Raw genomic sequence first — 15,626 nt, forward strand, 5'->3', positions numbered from 1 at the left:
CCAAAGCGTCCAAACCGTTCCCACCCATAACGCATTTAGCAATCTTCTTCCTTTCTTCTTTTTGGCAGCAGAGATGAAGGAAGTGTAGTGATGAAGAGTACCTCTAGGATTTGCCGTTTTGATGTGTAACCATTGGAAGATTTGGTCCCACACCGCCGCAGTTTTCGGGCAATGAAAAAACAGATGTTCCGTCGACTCCTCTCCAGCGACGCAGGCGTTGCATCCTCTCTCTTCCCAGCTAATTTGAATTTGTCGTCTTCTCAAGTTGTCACAGGTAGCCAAACGATTTCTAAGACATCTCCACGCCGTCACCTTGGCTTTGTGTGATGTTGGAGCCTCCCAAACCATAGCCATCTCAGCCGGTTGAGTTTGTTGCGCCTCTCTGGAAGCCGCCACCAAATCATAAGCCGACTTTGTTGAGAATTTACCGTCCGTAGTTGCCCTCCAAATCCATCCATCAGTTAAACCTGTAGAAGGGACAAAAGCAGCAACAAGTCTCAAAAGTTCCTCCAACTGTCCAGTCTCCCTTTCCCTCAAATCCCTCTGAACTAGTATATACTACTCCAAACATTTAAGTGTAAATTCATTTTCCAAACATTTTCCTGAGTAAGATTTGAAATACGATTACAAAAATATTTTGCAAACCGAACAAATTTTACTTGGGTGAAGTTTGTTAGGACATTTCCACTCGTTTTATAGTAGGCTTAACACTAAAATAGTTCAAAATTTCAGTTTCATCTTATACATCAAAAAAAGAATATTTCAAAAGTTACATTTTTAATTATTGTAATAATAATAATAATAATAATGATGATGATGTTATAGCATAACAGATAACACTATTCATTGCACAAAAATAGCAGAACGAAATAAAACAAGATTGAAGTTCATATATCTGATTCAAAATAGCGCCCAAACCCAAAGCCATTTTGAAGTTTTTATTGAAAATGGTCTTATAAGCAAAAATACCCATACAAACTATCTAAATTTAGAAATCAGACCATCCTAAATTTCAAAATAGGTTTTCTCATGAATCAATCAAAAAGCTAAAAGTATGAAAAAGGGTAAGATTAGGAAAAGTATATAGTATCATGGCACAAACTAGGCTACGATTCTAGTGAGCTGGGGTGGCTATATATTAGGGGACGATATCAAGCACGCACGATGCTATATATGCATATACCAAATTTTGGTTATTATAGTTCAACCATATATATATATATCAAAGAGTTCAATGGAGACCACTCCTCTATATAGAGAATGAAGATCAAATCAGAGACATTGATCTCACCAAAATCAATGAATCAGATTCATCCGAATTCTTCAAGTTTAGGAAATCCCGTAAACAGCATGATATTTAATTACAGTCTTTTCTTTACTTTCGAGGCTGATAATTATAGTCTTATTGATTGCATTCAAAGAAATTTTCACTTTAGTTCTTAGGAAAAGTTTTTTAGTCTAAACATTACAGTCGTTTAGTTATTTAGAATAGCAGTAACCAGACATGGCAGATGTAAAAGGATCGAAATTGTTGAAAAGCTTTTCCAATAATTTCAGTCTCACAAATATATATATATATATATATATATATATATATATATATATATATAGGGGAGGGCTAAAATAAAAACGCTTATTAAAATATAAATTAAGAACCATTTTCAGCCCTTAGATCATCAAGATCTACGGTTGATTCATCACCTTGTTGGATATATTCATGGTCACGAGTTCGAATCCCAAAGGTAGCAAAAAATTATTTTTTCGATATTCATACCTTTATACAGTTTATTCATGCGTGTTATACATAAAATTCATGCATTTTTGCTGGTTCGTAATTCTTAAAATAAGGGTGGTTTATTGAATAACCGCCCCCTATATATATATATATATATAGGGGAGGGCTACAGTAAAAACACTTCTTAAAATATAAATATAAACGTTTTTTAATGTACGAATTTTATCCAACAGAGTTACGAATTCATCCAACATGGTTACGAATTGTGAAAAATAAATATTTGCTACCTTTGGGATTCGAACCCAGGACCACGAATTCATCCAAAAGGGTTACGAATCAACCGTAGATCTTGATGATCTAAAGGTTGAAAATCATTTATATTTTATACACTTAAAAGTGTTTTTATTCTAGCCCTCCCCTATATATATATATATATATATATAGGGTGTGGTTCTAGAGAGAACTACATTATTTGTGAGAACGGGAGAACCATCAAATCTAATGCATCCACTGTAAAAATTAATGCATTTGTTGTTAAAATTAATGCACTAATTTTTTTAAAAAAAAATGCTCCCTTCAGGATTCGAACCCAGGATCTGCATTCATCCAACAAGATGATGCATCCACCGTAGATCTTGATGATCGAATGGCTGAAAATGGTTCTCCGGTCTTCTTTTATTTATGGTTCTTTCTTGAACCTCTCCATATATATATATATATATATATATATATATATATATATATATATATAGGGTGTGGTTATAATGAGAACCACACTTATCGTGAGAACATAAGAACCATTAAAATCAATGCATCTGCTATATAAATTAATGCTTTCGCTATTAAATTTAATGCATCCGAAAATAATAAAAATTTTGCTTCCTTCAGGATTCGAACCCAGGATCTGCATTCATCCACCGTAGATCTTGATGATCGAATGACTTAAAATGGTTCTCCGTTCTAATTTTATTTAGTGGTTCTTATTTGAACCTCTCCCTATATATATATATATATATAGGGTGAGGTTAACATAGAAATCCACCTTAAGATGAAAACTAGGAACCTAATCTAAACCATTGAAAGCATCAAAATAGAGGGCTCAGATTAACTTTCCAACTGATAACTAATTAACTACACGACATATTAAAAGCGGAATAAGGAGAAAAAAGTAAATTTAGATTTGTGATTAAATGTTCTACACTTCCACTCCGTAATTACGGCACGTTAAATCACTATTTATTGTTTTCAACCTTGATAGAAAACACATTTTCTTGGTTCTAAAAAAACACATTTTATTATAAAATTATATTGCATATGATGGATTCCTCATATGCATGGCAAATCATCCGTGCAACAATAAAAAATAAATTGTGCAACAACATATTAAAAGATTTCATATTTTTTCTTGTGTGAAAAGTGGCATAAACACGTTGTGTAGTTGCACAGATTTAAAAAAAAAAAAAATTGAATAATTATATGATTGGTTGTTGCATTGTATGATATTCGTAGTTGCACACAAGAAAAAAAATATGAAATCTTTTAATTTGTTGTTGCACAGTTAATTATTTTTTGTTGTTGCACTGATTTCAAGATGCACAGTTGAATAGATATTAAGAATTGCACAATTGCATAGATGTTAAGATGCACATATGCATAAATGTTAAGAATTGCATAATATCAAGATGCACAGTTGCATAGATGTTAAGAATTGCACAAGCAGATTTTATTGTTGCATAGATATTAAATTTTGTTGCACAAATTCGTGAATAATACTATTGGGATGCTTATTTGCTTTAATTATTTAATTTAAGTGCATTTTAATAGTGAGTGTGTGCATAATAAAAAAATTATTGCACAAAAGAATGTTTAGTTGCATAGCTTAAAATCTATACGATAGTAGAGAGAGAGAGAGAGAGAGAGCGCCGTTTCCTTCTCTGCTGGATCTCCACAGCGCCTCGCCGGCGCCGTTTTCCGCCGAGCCCCCGCGCCGCTGCCCGCCGCACGCCGCCCTGCTGCCCGCGCCGCTGCCTGTGCCTCCCCGGATCCGCGCCTCTGCTGCCAGCGCCGGATTCGTCCACTACCAGCGTGACTATCCACTCCGGCGCTCTGCCCTCCGGAACCGCGCGACGCTGCTCTTCGGCTGGACCGGCTCTACCCACGCCAGTCAGCCCAGGCGCCGCTCTGCCCTTCGGAACCGCACTGCTCTCCCAGCCCAGGCGCGAGTCGCGGTGCTGCCCGGTGGAGGGATCAGTTGCGCAAGCCACCTCGCCAGATCCGCCCACAGATCTGCCGCCCAGAAGTAGTCTGCCTTCGACTACAGATCGGCGACATCTTTCTCTGTGGTAGCTACCTTCGACTCCAGACCAGCGTGACTATCCACTCCGGCGAGACCACGCCTCCAGGCCCAACGCAGCCCTCAAGTCCGGCGAGAACGCGCATCCAGCCAGGCCTTCCGACTCTTTATGAAAGATCAGCGTCCAGATCCGCAAGTCAGCCCTTCCTATTCAAAAGCTAATTTCTACTTCCTTATCTCGGGTGATGTGCAGTTGATATAGATGCGAACTGAATTTAGTACTTGAGACAGCAAATTACCTTGAAGGTTTTCAAGCAGATGGGTTGTTGTTGGGGTTGAATGTATTGTAGGATAAGTGTAATGAATTGAATGTGCCATGGTGAAACGAATGGACAAGACTTGAACTGAAATTAGCAAAGTTTAAGGACAGCTTATCTTACAGTTGTTTGGTTAGATTGATGTATTGTTCGTTGTAGTTGATTACTGCATAAAACAGGTGATTTTCTCTACAATGGAGCCTAGAGTGAGCGAGAGAGAGTGGAGAGTGGTGAGAAGAACAGGGATTGGTCCAAAACATGTCGAGAGAAAACAGGCAAGAAGCTGGAATCGGAGCAGTTTGAATGGGAGGAGAGATTGGAGTTCGAATGAACGTGATGACACTACAACCTTTTTCTTTAACAACATCCCAGAGGATTGCAGCCTTGATTTTCTCAGACGTAAGTTCGAGACGGTTGCGAAGACGGTGGATGTATACTGCCCAAGGAAGAGAGATCTTTGGGGAAGACCGTTCGGCTTTGTTCGATTTGAAAAGGTGGAGAGGTCTGAGACTTTACTGATGGACCTCAACAAACTTTGGATTGGCAGTTATAAGGTTAGAGTTTATAAGCCTAAATTCCAAAGGGATTATAAACCTAAATTCGAAAGGGTTGATGAGAAGAGAAGGAATGAGCAGAATAGCGTCAAAGAAAAGAAGTTGGAACAGATACAGCCATGCACCATGAAGGTGTATAATAGGCACGCAGGTGTCTCCTTTAAGGAAGCTCTTACAGGTGCTAAAGATGATAAAGAACTTGATGATGAAACATTACAGTTCCAGACGACGGAAGAAGATTTGGTTTGGCTTAATGGGGCTTTTACAGGTTACATTAAATCTGAGTTTCTCTGGGAGGAAGTTCGAGAGGAAATAAATAGTGAATACGCAGGTTGTTTTAAGCTGAACTCCCTCGGTGGCAACATGGTCCTAATCCAAAGCAACAACGAGCAGACGACCGAGGAAAATCTCAATAAGCTCAACGAATGGAGAGACTTCTGGTTGCAGTGGTGGAGGCCTTGGAAATCTGTTGATATCAACTATCAAAGAGTTGTCTGGACTAAATGGACCGGAGTCCCGCTACATGTTTGGAATTCCCGTTTCTTCAGTACGGCAAGCGCGAGGTTCAGGTTGCTTCTGAAAATTGAAGAAAAAACAAGAACGAAAGAGAGGCTGGACGTGGCTTTTATACAGATGTCTACTGGGTTCAACTCCATCGGAAACATACTGAAATGTAAAATCGACGGTGCTTCGTTCCAAATCCGGGTGGAAGAAATGCCCTATAATTTCATTTCCCCGGAGGAGGAGGTGTGGTCTTTGGACGAAGATGCTGACTCAGAATGTTCTTTACAAGATATCTCACAGTCTCCGGCGAAGGCTTTCATTGTCGAGTCGGAAACAGAGGACGGGGAAGGAAACGATTCGGTTACTCAAAAAAACGGCGTCTCGGAACTCGAGAGGAAGGTGGTGGAAACTAATGGCCCGTTCTTACATTACTCTGACACAGATAAATAAAGCCAAGTCCAGCGGGTTTCCTCCGAAGGGACTGATAAATCGCCTTTAAATGAGCCAGAGACTAGAGGTAGAGAGATCAATGAAGGGAGTAGAAACGAGAAAGAGAAGGAATTTCAAAATGAACTTGAGGGGGAAGAGTGCGAACCCTCGAGGGTACCAGATTCTCTCACTGCGGGGGTTGTTTCTAAGAAAGGAACGACGAACAGACGAGGAGGAGGTTCGAGGAAGAAAACTCAGAAATCAAAAGCCACCGAAAATCAGCATCAAGTTTGGGGCAATTTCATTGCTGATATTGAATCAGAGGGTGAGATGGGCAAGAATGGAATCGGCTCGCGATCTACTGAGGCGGATTGGGAGAATTCGGAGAGAGATGAAGATACAAGAACATGGCTCTTTGCCAAGAAGTTGGGTTTGTCGAGCAATCACCAAGACGCGGTCATAATCGAGCAATTGAAGGAGCAAAGAGCAAAGGCAGGACATCCGAAGGTCGTGGGTGATATGGAAACAGGTTTTTAATGAATATTTTATCTTACAACATTAGAGGCTTGGGGAGTTCCATTAAACAGAGTGATATCGGAGAATTGGTTAGGAAAAATGCTTTAGATTTTTGTTTTGTTCAGGAAACCAAAATGGAAATTTTCTGTTCCTCAATGTGTGATAAGTGGTGGGGGAGGAGTAATTTTGATTGGGCTGTGAGGGAGTCAGAAGGCAGATCGGGTGGAATACTATCGGTCTGGAGTAAGGATAAGTTTGTGGCAACTAGTAAATGGAACGTGACGGGGGCTGTTATTGTTAATGGGATTTGGCTACAAGGAGGCCTGCATTGTTGTTTTGTTAATGTGTATGCGCCCATGGGAACCACCGAAAAGGAATCTTTGTGGGATACATTACAGCTCATTGCTCTTCAAAACAAAGACTCTTGCCTGTGTTTTCTTGGCGACTTCAACGCAGTGCGTGATCTGGGAGAAAGGGTGGGGAAAGGTGCTGTCTTTAATCAAGCAGATGCAAGGTCTTTTGACGCTTTTATTAGGCAAAGTAATCTGCTGGAAATTAGAACACAGGGGAGAAAGTTTACGTGGTATCAACCTGGTGGAGGATGTAAGAGCAAACTAGACAGATTTATGGTCAACGAGAAATGGATGCAGGAATGGCCGGACACAGTCGGAAGGGGGCTTCAGAGATCAGTGTCGGATCATTGTCCGATCTTCCTGACTACAAAAACCAAGAACTGGGGACCCAAACCTTTTAGGTTCCTCAATTCTTGGCTCTCCCACCCAGATTTTTGCGCGTTGGTAAGGAAATCTTGGGATGAAGCTAAAATTGAAGGATGGAGCTGCTTTGTGTTCAAAGAGAAATTGAAATTGGTGAAGAGTGCGTTGAAAGAGTGGAATCTGAGGATTTATGGCAACATTGAGCACGGATTGACAGATCTTAAGGATGAACTTCAGGAGCTGGACATTTTTGATGACACCTTTGGTCTTGAGGAGAGTGAGACAATCAGGAGAAATGAATTACGAGCAAAGATTTTCCTTAAATCCAAAGAAAAATGTAGTCTTCTCCAACAAAAGGCGAAAGTCAAATGGGTCAAGGAGGGCGATCTGAATACTAGTTTTTATCACAAAGCAATTGTTGGGAGAAGAAAGAAGAATGAAATTGCAGGGCTTGATGTTGGGGGCTGCTGGATCGAGGATCCAAAGAACATTAAGGAGAACGTCAAAACGTTCTTCGAGAATCACTTCAAGAAGACGCCGCGCGTCCTACCTATGATACCGGGAGATTTCACTGCTCGGAGAGTTTCTGCAGAGAATAATGCGGAGCTGATCAAAAATTTTTCAGAATCAGAAATTAAAGAGGCCATTTGGAGCTGTGACGGTGACAAGAGCCCAGGACCGGATGGTTTTAACCTCATGTTCTGGAAAGCGTCATGGGAGATTATCAAGAAAGATTTTTTAAAGGTGATGACTGAATTTCACTCCAATGGCAAAATCCCTCGGGGATGTAACTCTTCATTCATCGTTCTCATTCCTAAAAAAGAAGGAGCTTGCTCACTTGAGGAGTTTAGGCCTATTTCACTTATTTGTAGCCTCTACAAAGTCATTGCGAAGGTTTTGGCGAATAGGATGAAACAGGTCATGGATTCAGTTATTTCGGATAATCAGAGTGCTTTCATTGGCGGCCGTTACATCCTTGATGGGGTCGTGGTTCTAAATGAAGCAATCGCGGAGGCTACTAAGAAGAGAAAAGGGAGGATTATCTTCAAGGTGGATTTCGCGAAAGCATATGACTCCGTCGAGTGGGATTTCTTGGATTTAATGCTTGAAAGAATGGATTTTGTACCATTATGGAGGAAATGGATCCGAGGTTGTATCTCCTCGGCGACGACGAATATTTTGGTGAATGGATCTCCATCTGGTGAGGTGTGTTTAGAAAGAGGATTACGGCAGGGGGATCCGCTTTCCCCATTTCTCTTTCTTATTGCAGCGGAGGGGCTCCACTCTTTGATCACGAGAGCTGTTGAGAAGGAGCTGATTAAGCCGGTAAAGGTAGGAAATGATTACATTTCAATTCCGCACCTCCAATACGCCGATGATACGGTCTTCTTGATGGAGGATGATGAAAGAAATGCAGTGGCAGTTAAAAGGATTCTCAGAGTGTTCCAGCTACTGTCAGGGCTTGCTGTGAATTTCAAAAAATGTTGTCTCTTCGGAGTTGGGGTCGAGAAGGATAAGATCGAGAGGATGGCGGCTGTTTTGGGTTGTGATGTAGGCTCCTTACCTTTCAATTACCTCGGTATTAAAGTGGGTAGCAAGGGCAAAAAGGTTGCTGATTGGAAATACTTGGTTGAAAAGGTGAGAAAGAAAATCGATTCGTGGAAAAATGGGAAGTTCTCTCTCGCGGGCCGAGTGACCTTGGTGAAGGCTGTGCTTCAATCTATACCGATTTACCAGCTCTCTTTTACCTGTTTACCAAAATCAATTGTGAGTTCTCTAAATGCTTTACTTGGTAATTTTCTGTGGGGAGGGGGTTCTAGTAAAAGTGCGATTGCTTGGGTGAAATGGAAGGTGCTTTGTGCTTCAAAAGATGAAGGAGGCTTGGGGCTTAAAAATATTGAGTGGTTTAATCAGGCACTTGTCGTTAAATGGTTGTGGCGGTACCTTACTGGAAGGGACATGCTTTGGGCTAAAATTGTTAGGTCCATTTATGGTGAGGTTGAGTGGGGAGAGACAGGTCTGGAAAACGCGGGGAAAGGTAGATTTAGAGATGGGTGGTGGCCGAAGATCGTTTCTGCGGCGGGAGGGGCGAGCAATTTTTGGTTTGTTCAAAATTTGAAGCCAAAGGTGGGGGATGGGAAGACCTTTAAATTCTGGAGTCAGTGGTGGGTTGGACAAAAGCCGTTGAAGTTTATTTTTCCTAGACTTTTTCAGTTGAGTGCTAATAAAGAAGCTGCAATCTGTGAAGTTGGGGAATGGACTGATACTGGATGGTGGTGGGATTTAAGGTGGAGAAGAGAGCTATTTGACAGAGAGAGGGAAGGAGTTTCGGAGTTGCTTAGCCTTGTTTCTGGTACTAATCTGTGTGCAGGTAACAAGGACGGATGGACATGGAGTGGCGACATTGGGAGAGGCTTTACAACCAAGTCCGCTTATGAAGCTATTAAAGATCAAGCAAATGAGACTACGGAGGCGGTGGAGGAAACTGATATGAGTACGAAGGTGTGGAAGATCCCTATTCCAAACAAAGTCAAGCTTACCGCATGGAGAATTTTGAAGAACAGAATTCCGACGTGTGACAATCTCTCGAGAAGAAATGTGATGTTGTGTGAAGTTGAGGTGGGATGTAACGCCTGTTTTCATCGGCAGGAATCCATGAACCACTTGTTGATCCACTGTCCAAAGACCTCAAAGGTATGGGAAGCAATCTTTCAATGGCTCGGAGTTAGCATGGCGCAGCCATATGACGTGTCCTCGCACTTTCAGTTCTTTACTAGTTTGAGTGGCCGGAAAAGAAATAAGAAGCTCTTGATGGCTCTTTGGTGTTGTACTACTTGGCTTATTTGGAAAATGCGTAATGAGAGTAGATTTGAGAACAAAAGATGGGAGAGTGCAAACTTGTTTGGAGAAATCAAAGCTAGAGTGTGGAGTTGGGGTAGAATTTTTTGTTTTGTTAACGATGGAGTTGGGATTCATAGGTGGATGTCGAATGATGAATCACCGATGATTTTGTAATCTTCTTGGTACTACTGGTGCCTTTTCGTTCTATAATATTTACTTTCCTTATCAAAAAAAAAAAAAAAAAGTTGCATAGCTTAAAAATATATAAATTATTAATTGTTAATTTATTCAATATATAACAAATTACTCAATTAACCTTCCAACTATCAAAAAGTAAAAAAAAAAAAACCGGCACCTCCTAATTAGAATGCCTAATTAGGCGTGATTTATTAAATGAAATAATCCTAATCACTAGATCTAATATTTAAAAGATCAAGATTAGATTTCTAGTTCTTATTTTAAAAGAGGTTTTTATTATAACTTTTTCCTATATATATATATATATATATATATATATATTCTTTTCTAATGTTTTTTTTTAATGTGTAGGTTCAATAAGCTAGCCTATATAATTGGAATCTTTGTTCAACCAACATATATATAATTGAAACAGATAGTGTTTTTTTTTTAATTCTGTCACCGATGAAACGAATATGTTTGTATCAATAACAGAAATAGCCCTCCCCCCAAATAAAAATAAATAAATAACAGAACTAGGCGCAAAAGTAAGTTGTTATTATCACCTAATTCACGTTCATGATCATGACTTTATAAAGGCCCAAGCGTCTTATTCAAGGCTGCGATATTATTTTCATCCCTATCATATTAACCTCCACACACACACGTACACGAGACACATTTTATTAACTCCTAAATGAGTAATTCCAGAGAAAAAAATAAAAGAAAGATTCTTATGTTTCCCAAAAAAAAGAGTTAATTATTTTTGTGAAATGATGAAAGGAGCATTATTCTTTTCGAACGATGAGTTGTATATCTAAGTAAAGATGAAAATAATGAAAATGTTGTGTCTATATATTGCCATATAGAGAGAGAGGAGGTGTATATATAAGATCGCATATATAATTGAAATTTCATGGACAGCCAAATTAATGAATGGACTTTTTCCGTATTAAAACAAATATAAATTTTAATCATAACAAAATGATGCAAGATATAATTAGTCTTTTTTTACAAGCAAAAATCCTTGTGAGTTTGCTATATTTTTAATAATGACATGTGGGTGGCAATGGCTCATTATATAGTTATGACGGACGTCGCATACTAAAATATTAATAATTTTTTGTCTATAAGTCTTTACATAGGCAATGGCAATTATAGTACCGGCCGGGTTTTAATATACAAACCGAACTAGTGCTAGAAGAATATGTAGTTCTTAGTTCTTTATTGAATTGGACGAAAAGTCACAATACTTGTACAAGAACAACACACAAAGAAATTAAATGAAATAAGATAATTAATTAGTCGTGGTACGCATAAGCAAAAGATAGAGATCAAATACAGTCCCATTTTTGACTTTTAATGTGCATAGTATAGTACTAGTTAAGACTTAGAGTGACCAAATTAAATAAAGTGGGAAATAAATGCTTTAGATGTTGCGAAATTTAATTACGATGTTAAAAATATTTGCTCTATTTGTTCTAAAAACTAGCATATAACTCGTCAAAGGTGGTAATTTTAATTTATAACTAAAAATTATAAAAATAACTTCATACTGAATTAGGGTTTAATCATATGAAATTGTTGATAGTGGCCAAAGTACTTTAACTAACTTAACATGTCTAAAATATACGCACGAGTACCTATACCTATTCTAAATACAATTAAAAAATAATTTTATTACTCATTTTAGCTAGCCTTAAACACGTATAACAATACCGCTAATTAGTTAAACTTATCTAAATTTTTAAATATAACTTGTTATAATAATTGAATATTCGTTTGCAATAACAACTCGAAAAGATTATGTAGGCATGTCGATTAATAATAAATACAATAAACAACAAAAGCTCAAAAATGAAAGAAAAATTTATGTGGACATGCCGATTAATGTTTGGACATGTGATGAACACCCATATTTTTATGTTTCTAAGATCAATATAATGTCAATTTTATAGGGAATTGTGTGTTTGATGGTTATTTTAGGTGTATATTGATTTATTGTCGAGAACAATTGTAACTTGTTATTTCCTCATTGTTTGAGTGAATTTTTAGGAATATTGAAACTTAATTAGGAAAAATAATCTTAACAAAAGTTGAAGTTAATCTCGATATGGATTTATGGGCACAAATGGATCGGATTTACTTCTGCACATTTCGCCAATTTGATCGCGTTTTGAGCACCCGGCTGCGTGTCATTGGTGCCCGGGGCAACATGTTTGCTCGATATTTGACGATTTTGACGCATTTGAGATCCATATTTGATTTTTAGTTGAATAATTCAGTATCTCACACCCTAAACTATAAATACTTTTGAGAGTTTAATTTCAAGAAAAATAACATAATTTTATTTTCTGAACTTTGCATTGTGGAGCTCAAAAGAGATGAGAAGTGAAGATCGGTAGAGTCAAACACGAGATAGCAAGATTTTGCTAATTTTCCTACGAGTTTTATTTTTGAATGATTTTGTTTTCTATTATTTATAGTTTAGTTTATATGTCTACGTGAGACTAATAATCTTTTGTCCTAGGGTTGGGATTAAACAAATGACGGATTTCTGAACTTATTTTGATTTATTAATTTAGATCATTTTTTTCGTTTCATGTTCTTGGTATTATTGTTTGGTTAATTGATTGATCACCAATTTTGCGTGATTAATTGCACTGATTTGATATCGGAAGATAATTATTGATGCTTGAATGAGAACATGGAATATGCATGCTTTTCAATATTAGCCGGAAGGACTTATGATTAGTGTGGGGATTTATAATCTTAGGATCTGTTAGGAGTTGCGTGTTTAAGTACGATCTAGGGACAAAGGTCTTACATGTAATCGACGGTTTATGTGCTACAGGAGTAAGTGTAGACTTTATATGTGATTGTATTAAGAAGAATTGAGACCAAGAATGATTAACTAATATAAATTTGTTTTGTATCCTGAATTTGTTGAAACCAAAGCTCTAGGATATCTTTCTTTTCATTCAAACTCTCTATGTCTCAGTCTTTGTGGTGCTTGTTTATTTTATTTGTTTTATTTTTTTATTTAAAAACAACTCAAATTTTCATTAGCTCAGATAGATGATAGTAGTTCTGAATAATAGTCATTGTAATTCGTAGTCTTTGTGGAATACGACATTACTTGTTGTTATACTTAATTGCACTTGTACACTTGTGGCGTATCTAAAAATAAGCGAACAACATGTTTCAAAAAATGATTGTACTATCTATTCTCGTCTCAAACAAAGTAATATTCTCAAATTCTTGCAATTATTAGTTATTTATCTCAATAAAACTCAAACATTAGAGAATAAATATTAATAATACAAGCAAATACTTACCAAATACCCATTTTCATGTGAAACCCGTACAGTAATAATACCCATTGACTTCCTTAGCTCGTTTAAATTTATAATAACAAATTGTTATAATATTTGATTATCTATCTCATTAAAATTCAAATTTTACACAGTAAATGTTAATAAGTATTATTCTCTCCGTCCCACGAAGCTTGAGCAGCTTTCCTTTTCGAGTTGTCCCACGAAACTTGAGCAGTTTCCTTAAACAAATACTCATGTGCAACCGGTTGCACCGTACAACTGGTTTCCAGAATGACACTACTTCATTCGGGAAATGACACTTGAACATTTCCGAATGACACTACTTCAACACATACAAATGACACTTGAAGACTTCAAGTGTCATTTGTATTTTAAAGTAGTGTCATTCATAAACCAGTTGCACAGTGCAACCGGTTGCACGGGAGAGTGCCTCGTTTCTTTATATGGCAAAAAAATTATCCTTTATTTATCTTTTCACTTTTTCATCTACCACATTTAACACACAAAATACCAATTTCTCAAAACTCGTGCTGAAAAGAAGTTGTTCAAGCTTTGTGAGACGAATGGAGTATATAAAAGCATGTGAGAAGCCAATTTATTTATATTCTCAAATTTGTGAAGTTTCTTAAAAACCGAATTGGTGAATCAAAATAATGATCATTAGCCACCTAAACTTATCTAGAAGGTATATATTCATATTAGTATCGAACTCGATTAAAAAGTAATTTTACAGTTTATTTTTGCTTTAAACTTGTACAATATAGTCGCTAATCACTTGAGTTTGTTTTAATTTTTAAATATAAACTGTTACACTAATTAATTATCCTTTACAACAATAACTGAATATTTCAAAGTAATTAAATACTATTAACAAGAAATATTTTTGTAATCATAATATTCTATTCAAATTTAACATGGTTTTTTAAATTTTGGCAATTAAAGGAAATTTCAATTTAGATTTTGTTATTCAAATCCAGAGATGAAATTTGTAAAATAATTATTAATTTCATAGTATTACTTCAAATAACGAATATACTAAAATAAATGTCTATTGTATTATAACTTCACAAAATTAAATTTTTTACAATCTTCAAAATGCGAATGGGTGACACGGAAATGAGGAAAATAAATATTATAAAGATAATACTCCCCCGTCCACCAACTTAATGTAATCATTTAATGAAGGTAATTTACGAATATTTTGAATTTAAGAATGATTAGAATATTATATCAAATAAATTAAAAAAGAATGATTAGAATATGATATAAATTAAAATACGAAATTAAGAAAACATATAGTAAGAATTTAGATAAATAAAGAGAATTGTTCTCTTAAAAAAAGAATAGAGAATTGTGGAAATGTCACGTTGAACCATAAATTAATTATAATTTTAATCACTAATTATATTTGTATATGATGATGATATTCGACATCTGAATAAAAGTAATCGCTCAGACAAATGTCAAATGCTAGTTAATAATTATGTAGATATTAAATAGCATTAATTAATTACCTATAAGCTTAGGCTTAGGCAAATTAACCTATAATCTTAGGCTTAGGCAAATTAATCTTGTAAACGTAATCGGCAATTGATTGCTGCCAGACGAACTATATCTACAGCTGTAGATAACATTTTCCAATTTAAGTAGTTTTTCATTTTCCCTTCATCATTATAAGATACATAAATCTCACCAAGCAACGTGAGAATAAAGATGTAGAAAAAGAAACCACATCAAAATAAAAATTTATATGTATATAATAACGGAAGAATGTTAAGGTATTTTTCTTGCTTTTTAAATGCGCGCGTCTAATTAATTGAAGTTGGACTCAGCCTCCACATCCACAATAATCAATGATAAACAAAGTCAAAATTAATAGATGTAAAATATAAAACTTAATATAAAGAGAGAGAGAGAGAGGATGCATGTGGGTTGTGGTATATAGATATATATTTGTGAAGCATGTTGGAGTGGGTGGGTGCAAGCAAGCGAGATTGCTGTTAAAATGTTCAAATAGAGTTTGCTTCTGTCTCAAAACTTGCCCATCTTATAACTTATCAACATATATATATTAGATTGGTTGATGCATCTATAGACTATATACCACAGTAATTGCTTTGGATCCAAACATGACTTTGCTTTTATCACTACCCAACATCCTTTACTTCATCTCTTTCAACTATTTTTTCATCTTCTTAAATCCCTC

The 15,626-nt window shown here is 36.5% G+C and overlaps 1 protein-coding gene across 1 annotated transcript; it reads left to right on the forward strand.

Annotated features, from left to right (window-relative positions):
* Nucleotides 1-6,503: 6,503 nt before the first annotated feature.
* Nucleotides 6,504-9,373, forward strand: LOC131003916 (uncharacterized). Its single transcript, XM_057930487.1, has 5 exons — nucleotides 6,504-7,401; nucleotides 7,513-7,808; nucleotides 7,959-8,114; nucleotides 8,514-8,702; nucleotides 9,353-9,373. The coding sequence occupies exons 1-5, from the start codon at nucleotides 6,504-6,506 to the stop codon at nucleotides 9,371-9,373; spliced, it is 1,560 nt and encodes a 519-aa protein (XP_057786470.1).
* The last annotated feature ends 6,253 nt before the right edge of the window (nucleotides 9,374-15,626 follow it).

This window comes from Salvia miltiorrhiza, unplaced genomic scaffold, assembly GCF_028751815.1.
Source record: "Salvia miltiorrhiza cultivar Shanhuang (shh) unplaced genomic scaffold, IMPLAD_Smil_shh original_scaffold_293, whole genome shotgun sequence".
NCBI lineage: Eukaryota > Viridiplantae > Streptophyta > Magnoliopsida > Lamiales > Lamiaceae > Salvia > Salvia miltiorrhiza.